Source organism: Zalophus californianus, chromosome 3, assembly GCF_009762305.2.
Source record: "Zalophus californianus isolate mZalCal1 chromosome 3, mZalCal1.pri.v2, whole genome shotgun sequence".
NCBI lineage: Eukaryota > Metazoa > Chordata > Mammalia > Carnivora > Otariidae > Zalophus > Zalophus californianus.
The window spans coordinates 167,191,007-167,204,191 of NC_045597.1; the positions used below are offsets into that span (position 1 = coordinate 167,191,007).

General features: G+C 41.3%; 1 protein-coding gene across 6 annotated transcripts in view; it reads right to left on the reverse strand.

Annotated features, from left to right (window-relative positions):
• Nucleotides 1-13,185, reverse strand: part of PLEKHM3 (pleckstrin homology domain containing M3) — a 179,048-nt gene that overhangs the window by 137,458 nt on the left and 28,405 nt on the right. For all 6 annotated transcript variants that reach the window (XM_027589656.2, XM_027589657.2, XM_027589658.2 and 3 more), the window contains exon 3: nucleotides 1,743-2,678. In XM_027589656.2, coding sequence (XP_027445457.1) covers nucleotides 1,743-2,678 — 936 coding nt within the window. The remainder of the gene's footprint in view (nucleotides 1-1,742; nucleotides 2,679-13,185) is intronic.

Here is a 13,185-nt window from a genome sequence, read left to right on the forward strand (position 1 = left end):
CCATGGAACAAACCACAGAGCATCAAATACAACTATAAAAAGTTCAAGCACATGTTAAGAAATACACAGTTATATATAAGCATGTATTTTCAAAACCATAACCTCAGGCATTTTGGGATGGTTGTGGTCCATTTTCTCTGCAGGGGCTCTTCAAGTTTCCAAAAAGGATATCGAAAATTCTTTACCTACAGAAAGAATTTAGTGAAAGAACGCCAACTGCACTATTTTGTAGATTTAAAAGCCAACATTTGTAGATCGCCCAGACAGCAACTGAATGACATCATAATAAAGAGCTGCTCTGTCATAAAATACAGAATAAATATATAAATAAATAAATCCTCAAAAACATATTTAAAGGGGGAGGGACTACATGGACGTAAAAACTTACATTCTAAAGACACTAAAACCATGAAATATTCTGAATGAGCTTCTCTTTAAAATAACAGATAATGCCAAATTCAACTAAAAACAAGTTAGTGAGAATTGATGTTTTAGAAGGTAAACATACTATGCAACTAGCTTTTTCACCAAATGGATGTTTTTACAAGGATGAAAAGTTAGGGGACACAAATACTAAATGAATAAACAGCTGGTTTAGATTAACTGTGTTTGTGAGAGATCAATTTTTAAGGTTCCATCTGCTATAATAATTTTTAATATAATGAACAACCTCCCAAGTAATTTTAAAAACATTCGGAGGTTTGCTTAACAAGTTTTAGCCTTTTTCTTTTGAGACTCTGCCCCCTACAGGAGGTGAAGTATTCCTACCTGGGGTATGAAACCAGTACTCCATGCTGCAATGAAGGAAAATGAAAAGCGACCTGGTAAACCATGTGTAGCACAAAGCAACTGAATGTAGTATTTCCCAGTGGAAGGGGCACTGAAATGAAATAAAAAATTTCTACTTGGGAATCCACCATACTACACAAATTAGGACTGAATTCTCCCTACCCCAGATTAGAAAGCTACCTGTGATTTATTAGAACTCCAAACCAGAGCATGAAGGTAAAAGCTGAGCAGAGCAAATGAGTTTTAGATTTCATTTCTCCTGCCTCCTGGATTCCTTATGAGCACCCATCCCCAACCTCTTCTCCAACCAGGCCAAACTGAGTGAGGACATTTAGACAGCAAAGGGAGATATCCTGCAACATGGAACCTAAAGCAGCTGCCAAAAAGTTCTATCCCTGCCCATTCTGTAATCCTTCCCCTGTGACTCAGAGGTCATCTGCCCAATCATCATCTACCCTGCTGTTAGCCACCTCCAGATTTTCCGTCAAGGCTGACTTTCTAGATTCCACCTTAACAGGATTTGACAAGGTTATGATCAATGACAGTTACTGACTACGGACATTCTTCTTCCCTAAGGAGTGTCAGCAGTCAGCTTTGGGCCTGAATATCTCCTTTGAGACAATTTGTGACATCCACATTCCCAGTGACCTTTATTTAAGAAGACAGAGGAAATGGAATCATAGCAGACACAAGAAGCCTAAATTCTAGGCTCGTTATGCTTTGGCTAAGTCATTTTGATTCAGTGGGGTCTATCCTATCTGCTTCTACTTACTTCATCAGCATGGCATGAAGATAGACAGATGTTCTGATATAGCGAACTCCTTGAAGGAGAGATGCTTTTTAAACAAGAGGCAGCTGTGACTGGCCCACTGAGGGGATTTTTAAAGTGAATTCCAATAGTGGGATTCAGGACTGTTCTTTAATAAGCTTTAGACTAAACATTTGCTTCATACCTGCACATTTGAAACTCTGAGCAGTGAGTCCTCGCTCCAAAGACAAAGTTGTGAGAATGCTGAGGAAGCTGGTGGTCACAGACTGACGTTTGTTCTTCCTGAGTTCGTGCCCACCCATCTGATCCTTGGGTTTGCTCCTCAGGGTGACTTGCAGGTTTTGCTCTGAACTCCTCGCCACATTGGCTGCTGTTTTCAGAGCCTCCATCCACTCCTCGGCCCTCTGCCGGGTCTCAGCACGGAGGCGGAGGACATCTTGGGGGAAAATGACTTGAAAGCAAGAGTCACAGTCGTCCAGGTTGTCCACCTGGACAGCCAGACACACATCCACATTGTAGCTTAGCAGGGGATCCTCATCTAGCTTGCCAGGCTGGAAAGCCATAAGGTAGGCCCTGCTAAGCACAAAAGTAAATGCCTTCCAGTTGTTCTGGACGGTGAGCCTGTACAGCGTCCCTGACTTGATGATGTTTTGGTATTGTTTGGGACTATCCAAGACAGGGGATGGTGCGAGCAGCTCACTGGATTTCTTCTGTAAACAATGATTCTGTGTACAGTCAACGTGATGACCAAGCCCTGGTGAGTTGGCCAGCTCATCTTGCCGCCCCACATAACCAGGCACGGTGGCGTGCACGACTTCCCAAAGCTTCTGCCCCCAGTCCAAAGCCTCCCATGGTGACTCTGCCTTTAACTGCAGCTGAGTGTTGTCATACAGAACGGTATCCACCAGCCTGGCCTCGAGGTTGCCCAAAACAGATATGCTCTGGAAGTGTGAAAGCTGGTAGGTGGCATAGAGGGCTTGATTGCCACTGCTGTCAAGGCTGTAGAAGTAGAAGTTGTAGGGGGAGAGTTCTGCATAACAGCTTTGCCAGTAACTGTCATGGTCCTTCCTAATCTCCAGGTACCCCTTCTTCAGAAGGTTTGGGAATGCCTGCTTGTGTTCTAGAAAGAAAAAAAAAAACAAAACAGAAGAAGCAATGTGCATTAATTTATGAATATGAATGGACTCAATGAGATGAAAAGGCAGCTGCAAGAAACTAAAGAGATCAGGGAATGACATCTTTCTGGTTCAAAGCAAACACAGTAGAAGCAGTACAATTCCAAGATAGTACAAATGATAAGATGTAATTGGGGGGAAATTTCAGGTCTAAAAAACTTCACGAAGGTGGAATTATGAGCGTAAGATTAAGTACGGAGGGGGGTGGTTTGCAATGTCAGTGTGACGTGCAGGGGTCTGTGTGGAAAACAGAAATACTGGAATAACTGGAACTATCCCCCATGGGCCCGTGAAACAACTGCACCTCCCCAGGATTCCATGTTTTCTAGGAAACATTCTACAGAGTGCCAAATACATGAGAGAGAACATTCCTCCTGTCACATGACCTAACTCCTCGCCAATACTCCCATCTTTCTTTGGGTTAGGAAAGCCAAGAAGCGTCAATGGAAAGGACAGAACAGAGCATGAAGTTTGCTGCCGATAAACTCCTGTTTCTCAGACACACCCATTAGTCTTCAAGGCCAGTTCATGAGCCTTCTGTCTTACAACCACTTCCCCAGGCTTGACTCAACGAGCTCGTTTTAGGTCTCTGCTTAGAGAGCAGTTCTCTCTCACCTCTGAGCCTGGATGCGCTCACACTGTTCCTTCTGCTTACAGTGTTCCTTCCCACTGCTTCCCCCAGCTACCACACACTTACCCTTCCTCACTTAGCCAGATTCTCTTCCAAGAATAGAGTCTCTCCTGACTCCCCCAATCCCTCACCTGCAAACACACAGCCCTGGGTCAGTAACAGGTATCTCTAGTATTCCTCTCTGATGGGTTCTTATAAGGCTGTATTATAATCGTGTAAATTTATCTGAATAAATAAAATAAATTTTGAAGTTTTTAAAGAAGTCTGTCCTCCCCATTGGACTGTAAGCTCTACTGAGGACAGAGAAGAGGTCTGTCTTTTCATCCTTATTATCACAGCACATAGAAAAATGCCTAGTACACAGTAGGCTCTTAAAAAGTACTTGTTGAATGAGAACTATAGCTCCCAGCACAATGCCCAGCATACAGTAGGTATTATTTCTTTCCCTTCCCCTGTTTCACAAGTTTATCTGGTTGTGCCATCTTTAATCAATGCTTAGCTGCAATGTATGCAAGTTTAGTACTTTAATAGAAGGACACTATCATTTGGGAGACTTCCTGATACTTTTATCAGGCATGAAAATGACATCCATGCAAGAGGCAGCACCCCTCCCTGGTAGAGATTTTCATTTCTGAAATTTTCATTTCATTCTGTTTCTTTATTTCTTTGCTAACACACATTGGAGACAGTCATAAACTAATTGAGTCATTCCCTAAAGAAAACAAATCACACTCCCAAAGGGTATGATTTCTGATCTTGGCTGAAGAAAAAAAAAAAAAAGGTAACACAGATCTAGATCTTAAAATAGCAAACCAAAAGAGAAAAGGAGAGAAATGAGGCAGAGAAAAGCCAATTTTACCTGCTTTACATCTCCAGTCCTGACATTCATTAGTATTTCTGTGATAACTCAAAAGCCATTAATTTCTTGCAACCTACACTAATCCCTTTGTAGAGAGAGATAATGGATGCCTATTCTCAGTTATCTGTCTTTTCTGATAATGCAATAAGGGAGGTAGTGCTGTTAGAGATGCTGCTGCTACCTCTCCCCCTCTCATTTCCATCAAGCGCTGATGGTAGTTCAATCTTTTCCATAATAAGACTCATAACCATGTGTCCCTCCATCCCCATCTGTCCTGTGACCCAATGGCTCAGCTACGCATCCCTGAGTAAAATAAAAACTACCTTTCTTGCTTTTAGCCTGGAATTTTTCTCTCCTTTTCTTTCCTCCCTGAGAGCTTTTTGCAATAGCAATCACGAATTAGAAATTCTACTTTAATTGGGCCCAAGCCAGCAGCAAACCTGATTAAAAACTCACCTCTTTCTGACTGTCCAAGCTAGGGTGGTAGATGCCAGCTTGGGTGGACCGAGTTAGAAGTCCTGCCTGGGTGTCTCAAAAGTCCCTTCACCTTCTTGATGCAGAATAAGGGTAGAGAATGCATTGTGTTTCCAGATTTTTCCCCCACCTGGCTCAGCCCTCTCTAAATAGGCACATTAAACTGAGACAGAAGAGATTGGTGTTGATCATAGGAAATGGCCCATATTTATAGGCTGCAGTTTGTAGCGTTAATTTCTTGAAAAAGAACAATCAAGAAGAGAGCAAACATGATTAGAAAGCTATCCTCTGGGATGTGTATTCCTCTCTGGAGGGTCTGTTTATATTAGACCTTACTAATATTTCCTGTGTGAAGTACTGATGGTCTTTGAGTTGTAGAGGGCTAAAGGATGACCATTTCTCTTTAGTCTCAAACAACTGCTACTTTCTGTTTCTATCTGAAGTTTATTTTTAATATTTATGCTACAGACAAATCAGAAGGTATATATTTAAATCAAAGCTCTCATTAACTTATAGTTCAACTCTTATTTCCCCAGACCATATCATTTCAACTCATTTAATTAACCTCCCACACATTATTGTAAAGTGTTCAATTTCACAAATGAGTAATATAAAATCTATTTTAACTATTATCATAAATGATTCAGATGGCAGCACTGACAAGGATTATCACCATTTCCTCAATAAATTAGGAAAGGATGATCAAAATCAATCACTGTACCCAAAAATTTCATACTGAAACCACAAGTAATTCCTTGTGAAAAAGAGGGGGGGAAAAACCAAAAACCCACCCCTGAATTCTTCATTTCCCCATTGCTTTCCACTTTGGCTAGTACAAAGACCTGGTTCAGTTCCTCTGCAGTGAAGACCCCTTCTTCCTCGTCTCTTCAACCTGTAGTACCAGTGCAGCGGTTTAAGGACAATGATTGCTATTTACTGAAGAGGAAGAAGGGAATTTTCTCCGCCTGATTCACTTCTGTACCACCAACGTGCCAGAGTTCCTCTTTTGCTCTTATTTCCTCTACCTGTTCTCGGAAAAGTTTCCTTTCTCATGGCCACCACCCTAATCAAGGTTTTGTGTTTTTTTTTAATTGTGGCATAATTGACATATAACATTATATTAGTTTCAGATGTACAATTCAGATGTAATGATCTGGATATTTGCATATATTGTGAACCGATCACCACAGTTAAGTCTAGTTAACATCTGCCACCATACATAATTACAGAACATTTTTTTCTTGTGATGAGAACTTTTAAGACATATTCTCTTAGCAACTTTCAAATATGCGATACAGTATTAACTAGAGTTGCCGTGCCGTACATTACATCCCCATGGCTTTTTATTTTATAACTGGAAAGTTGTACCTTTAAGACCTAATCCAGGTTTTAAATGAGCTCCCACCTCTAGCCCGCCTTCCTCCTGGCGATCTCCCACACTGTTACCTGGGTCATGCACCGCCCCTCCCACCCAGTAAAGTTCAAACTCCTTAAGACATTTTATTATGGAAAATTTTAAACACACTCCAAAGCATGTAGAAGAGAAAATAAACATGCAGTGACCTATCCCTCAGCTTTGAAAATCAAATTTCTGCTATTCTTGTTCCCTATCTCCCGCCCCTCTCCGACTCTGGCTTTTTGTCAGTTGTTTTGGCTGCAATATTTGAAAGCAGATTGTTAACACTTCATCATTTCTACTGTAAATACTTCAAGGGGATCTCTAATCTGACAGATAAAACTTCAATACACATACACATACACACATACACACACACACACACAACCATTTTCACACCCAACAACATGAATAATCCTCATCTAATACCTAGTCTGTATCTGATTTTCCCACATTGTCTCAAAAAATTTCTTTATACAGATGGTTTGTTCAGCTTAGGTTCACACATTGATTTGGTGGATACATCATTTAAATCTCTTTAAATCTATAACAGTTCTCTTTTTTTTTCATGCCACATATTTATTGAAGAAATGAGTTCATTTGTCCTGTAGACATTCTCACATTCTGGACTTGGCCGAGTGTATCCTCGTGGTATTGTTTAAATGTTCCTCTGTTTTCCATGTTTTCTGTCAACTGCTATTTAGATCTTGAGGTTCATTTAGATTTTTTTTTTTTTTTTTGGCAAGAATACGTCACAGGTGGTTGTTCCACTTCTAGGGGTATTAAGATTGATTAGGGGGTTCAGAAGATGTTAGTCTGATCCCTCCATTATAACTTTCCCCAGCGACCTTTCACACAATGCAGGCACTTTTCTCCACTCCCCCATATGGCAGCCAGGTGACGATACTGTTTCTACCACTCACCCCTCCCAACCTTCATGCATGTTCTCTCACTGACCTCCCTGTCTAGATCTCCCTTCACCTCTGCTTATGCGTGTTTTCCTAACACGAGGGCTAGTACAAAATCTTACCTACTCCTTTTTTTTTTTTTTAGATTTTATTTATTCATTTGTCAGAGAGTGAGCGAGCAAGCAAGAGTGCACGCACACAAGCAGAGGGAGTGGCAGGCAGAGGGAGAAGCAGGCTTCCCCCGCCAGCAGGGAGCCCACATGGGACTCGATCCCAGGACCCTGGGATCATGACCTAAATCAAAGGCAGACGCTTAACCGACTGAGCCACCCAGGCAACCCAAAATCTTACCTATGCTTGAAGACCTTCTTCCTCCCCTCTAGTTGAAAACAACTGTCCTCCTCTGAACCCCCAAGGCTCTATGGCTACACTACTCTGATGACTCAGATTTCAGACACTACTTCACATTTATCACATATGTATTAAATTACATAATAAAATTATTCAAAAAATCAGAAAAAAATGTAAAAGGCAACAACAAAAACTTTCTGCCTCCATATCCCAGCACCACAATCCTCCTGTCCAGACTACATACTGTTTGATATGAAGCCCTCAGACATGATATATATGCTATATAAATAATAATTAGAGGTATATTGTATTTACTTATGTAATTACATAATTACTAAATGGTTACATACTTTCATTTTTATTACTTTATGCAATTTTATCTTTTTAAAAACCACCATATCCCAGATCACAATAAATGAAAGAAACATTTAGTTAACCTAGTTTACCAAGAAAATCTGGACTGCCTGAGTCAGCACAATGAATGAAGTCACAAGAATAGGATTCCGCAGATTGCGCAATGGTTAGAATGAAAGACAGAGCAACATTTTGATGTTTTCAAAGAACTCAAAAGCCCAATGTGGTGCCAGTATTCCAAATCAAAGATATCTAGACAAATTTAAAGCACACATTTAAATTCTTATTACAAGATTAATAAATGTGAAAGGAAGCCAAAGTGGAGAATGAATGGAGAATAGCCATACACTTCAGTGTAACACCATCTAAGACAAGCCTGAAAGGATTGCCTTTCAAAGTTTGGCAGATATATTACATTTCTTCTGTGGTGGAAGGGGATAAGGGGCTCTTTGGGGTCTCTTGTAAATAAGAGCACTAATACCATTCATGAGGGCTCCACCCTCATGACCCACGCACCTCCCAAAGGCCACATCTCCTAATATCATCAATTTAGGAGACAGTTCAACTTACGAAATTTGGGAGTGACACAAATATTCAGTCCATAGCACCAAACAAAGACTCATGTTGCTCAATTTCTATCATATCTTTAGTCCTGACAATTCATTCTTTTATTCATTTCAGTGGATCCCAAACACAATCCCCACAACAGTTTTTCCATACTTCCTTTACTCTTCCTAAACACCTAATTCCACTGTCTCATTTTGTGCACTGCAGGGAGCTCCTTCACATATACTATGCTTGGCTTCCTGTCAATGTTGCATAACTAATGTCCTGCACAAGTGCTCCAGAGCACAGTGGTTAAGGCCATAGGTGCTGGAGCCAATGAACCTAAACTGAAATCATAGTTCTGCCCTTACTGGCTGAGTGACCGTGGCAAATTACCTGAGTCTCAGTTTTGTCATCTCTAAGATGGGCTATAATAATAGCACCTACCCCACTGTACTCTTGTGAGAAAGAAATGAGTAGCTCTTAGAACCATGCCTGATACATCATGAGTATTCAACAGATGTTTCTTATTTTGGTCATCTGGTCTCAAAAGAATCTTCCTGCCTCCCTATTAAAGCTAGCCCTTCCACCTCTGCTCTGTGCCTAATTCCTTCCCACTTCTTCAGAATCTCTTCCTCTGCAACATCTTAGTATTATCCTTCCACTAATCTCTTTTCCTCCTGTCTTCCAATACCCTAAGGTTTGTTGTGTCTATTAAAAAAGGATTCACTTGATCCTACCTCTCGTCTGGCTCAATCTGTCTCCTTCCTTCAGAGGCCAAATTCTGACATTGCCTCCATGTCCTGTTCCACACAATCTGGCTTCTGACCACTGCTCTGACCTCATCTCACATTCCTTCTCTCATTCCAGCCACATTCTTTTATGTTCTGTGAGCAAGTTGAGTGCATTCTAGCCTCAGGAACTCGGAGGTTGCTATATCCTCCATTTGCAACTTCTCTCCCCAGCCCCACTGACTTACGTGCCTCCCTTAGTTTTTCCCCTCAAAGGTGCCATCCTCAGTGAGGCCATCCTTTACCACCTTCAAGAGCCCCCTCTCTATCTTACACCTTGTTTTATTTCCTTCAAATAACTCTCTCCTTCTTCTTGAGGGCAGGGACCTGGATGTCTCTCTCACCCCTGTATACTCGGTGGCTGTCTCCATAAATATTTGTTGAATGAATGTACAAAGGACTCTGCTAGAATCTGTGGACACCAAATGAATCAGACACAGATTCTGTCAATAGATCTATGGTCCAATTAGAGCCCTTCTTTTTCTTTTCACAAGTCCCACTTTCTCTTTGGCCACAGTCACCCTAAGTTTAGATCTTATCACTTCACAGCATGATAACTGGCAGAGTCTTCTAATTGGTTTCAATCCCTTCCATTCTTTCCATCTATTAATCCATCCTATATTCTGGGGGGGGGGGCACTGAGGGGAACCAATAAATAGCATCCCTTTACTCACCCAAGTTTTAAACCAACTGAGATTGACGGACATTGTCAGACACACGGAGATCAAAACATCAGCCAGTTGGAGGCCGCAGCTTAGGTTAGTTAGGTCCTCCTAACTAACCCTAGGACTATACACACTTACCTCGGAGTCATAAGCAGTACTGATCACCACAGGCTTCCCCTCCTGGGAGACTGCCCATGAAAGGCTGATGGATGGAGGAACAGACCAGATTTAGTGCTTCCTGTGAGAGAGGCTGAGTTATACACATCCAGTTCCTCTCCTAAACTTGCCCTAAGTTGCTCCTCCCTGGGGGTGGAGAGTGCAAAGGGAAGGAAAGAGGCCAAGAGTGTGAGTGTAACTGATACCTCTTTACACAGACACAAAAGCTACAGGAGAGGTGGTTCCCTGGTACCTACCTCCACTACCCTGCAACCCTGTCGACTTACATACTTTTTATAAAATACCCTTTTAATTTTGACTTTCAAGTAATTTTCAAGTGCTTCTTTGCTAAACATATCACATTAAGTCTATTTGTTTGGCTTTGAAGGTCCTCCATGACCTCAGACTACAACTCTCAAAAATGCAGCCCTGTCCGGCTTAGCCTCCCAGGCACCCCACATACATGCTGTGTTCACCTCCACCTTGGTCTTGTGCTCAACCCTCTAAGCTCACTGAAGCACCCTCTCCTCAATGAAGACCTCTCTAACATTCTAGATTACAATCATGTCTCTCTTCTTTATATTCCTAGTTCATAAAACGCAGTCTTTCAAGTCTGTTTCATGTTATAGTATTCAACTGTATTTAAGCCAGAAACCAGGGGGAAAAGTTTTAAATAATTTTAGGTTTTTGTTCTCCTCATTAGAGGCACACAAGAGCAGTCACATTAACGGGATCCACATTAATCATGACACTGCCACAAAAGTCCATAGCAAAGGATATGAAGAGAATAATGCTATAGGAACCAAAGACAGGCTGTGTCTTGAACATCTGAAATATGCTCCACAGGCCAACACTCAGCGGCGGCTCCCAGATACTTGTTAACAAACTAGTTCTGGTAGAAATGAAGTAGGCTCAAGTAATGTCTTTTCTGAGAGCTACTTTGGAGACCTTTCTTTATGGGTAAAGGAGACTATCCCATTTGCTCTCCCTTCAAAATAAACCTAGGGGAAAAGACATACTATCTGTGCAGGCTCTGGTAGAAATAGGCCTGTAACATACCTGGCTACATATTAGCTAGACAGACATACCAACTTTGGGATCTTTTCCACCTAAGTTCTTTGCTATGGGCAACAGTGATAGAGCATTAGTCCATACGGTCCTGGTCAATTTCACTTCTAAGTGTGAACCCCACTAGGAGATCACAGACCCAATTTCTTAAATGCAGAGGCTTTCTGCCTTCTGTGATAAGGGTAATCCCTAGTCTTTAAGAACTTTGTGATCCAGAAAACAATTCCAAACCAACTTTCAAGCTATGCTCATTCATTGCCATGGTAGGCTTTTCACTCTGTTTCCCTAATCTATAGGAATTAAGTATAAAAGAATCTCCCATACTTAGGCCAGCAGATTTTAAGGTAAATGGCATTTCAGTATAGTATCTTTGGGTAATGTACTGGAGTCATAGAAACTTAAGAGTTAGAAGGGACTAGAAATCTCTTTGGCCCAGCCCCATCTGAGGTAGAACTTGTCAGTTGCTTACCTCATTAACTAGTCCTCCCACGGCTTTACCAACAGAACCCTAATCTTGTTCAGGTATGGTGGCAGATGCTCAGAGGAGATGTCCTCTCCCTTGCCCCATGGAAAGAAGCGAGATTTGTTTAATCCAATCACAGAAATGCTATTTTCCTTTGCCAGACATTGCTTTAGGGATGAGCATGTGACTCTAGCTACCGAGGGGCTGCTATTAGGGGCCACTGGGAAAGAGACCCAGAGGAAGTGCTCTGCTTTTCCTTCCTGAATTTGGCTACTGATATATAAGAAAATGACTCTTGGGACTGCTGTAGCTATCTTGTACCAATGAAGGGAAAGAAGAGACATGACCAGTATACTGAGAAGCAGAGCAGAAAGATGGAAAGTGCCTGGATCTTTGATGAGCCTGGGACCACCTACTTCTGGACTTCTGAAGTGTTTACTGCATGTAGTGCTTGATATTCACTAAGTGCTCCACACCCATCTGTGAGACGGATGAAAACAGAAGATGATAAATGGCCTTATTATTTATGCCACTTGTAGTTGGGGATGCTGGTAACTGCTTCTGAAAATATTCGTAACTAATTTAACAGATTTGGAAAGAGATCCCAGGAAGCAAAATGACTTGGCCAAGATTATACCACAAAGTGTGCAATTTGAGAGGAGAACTCTAACCTCCAAACCTGGAATCTAGATTATACCGTGTTTATCTGTGGTGGAGGGAATGACCTAAACTTCCTTGGGCTTGAGAGACAGCATTATTGAGTGATTACGTGTGGCCTCTAAGGTCAGGCCTGGGTGGGAATCCTCGTCCCACCACATCCTACTGCATGGCCTTGGGTTAGGTCAACTTCTCCAAGACTCAGTTCCCTCATTTGTAAAGTCAGAACAATATCATCTATCATACTAAACTATTACGAATATTAAATAAGATAATAGACACATCTTAGCACAGGGCTGAATGTAAAGTTAACTCTCATTGAATGACAGCTCTTACTGATAGTATTAATAACAAACTTCATTCAACTTAAGTTATAGGGAAGGAAAACGGAAAGAGAGGCCATTTCTGTTTTGGAAAACAAAACAAAACAAAATGGTATTGTCCTGATATTCCAAGTAACAACACATAAAATTCAACCAGACACTTCACATAAGATCATACTTGGTACAATACAAAGTTTTCTATGATATGGTTTTTGGCATCAAAAAACTTCCAACCTAATGTGGGAGATGGATATATAAGCAATTACCTATAATTCACAGAATTAAATATGCTGTGAAAACATACAGTGAAGTAAAAAAAAAGAATTTTAATTGAAAAAATATAGAAAGGTCTCAAGGAGGACATAACATTTGGATCGGTCCTTCAAAGATAATGGTGGCAAAACCTCAATGAGATACCACCTCACACCAGCCAGAATGGCTAAAATTAACAAGTCAGGAAACAACAGATGTTGGTGAGGATGTGGAGAAAGGGGAACCTTCTTACACTGTTGGTGGGAATGCAAGCTGGTGCAACCACTCTGGAAAACAGTATGGAGGTTCCTCAAAAAGTTGAAAATAGAGCTACCATACGACCCAGCAATTACACTACTGGGTATTTACCCCAAAGATACAAATGTAGGGATCCGAAGGGGTATGTGCACCCCGATGTTTATAGCAGCAATGTCCACAATAGCCAAACTGTGGAAAGAGCCAAGATGTCCATTGACAGATGAATGGATAAAGAAGATGTGGTATATATATACAATGGAATATTATGCAGCCATCAAAAGGAATGAGATCTTGCCATTT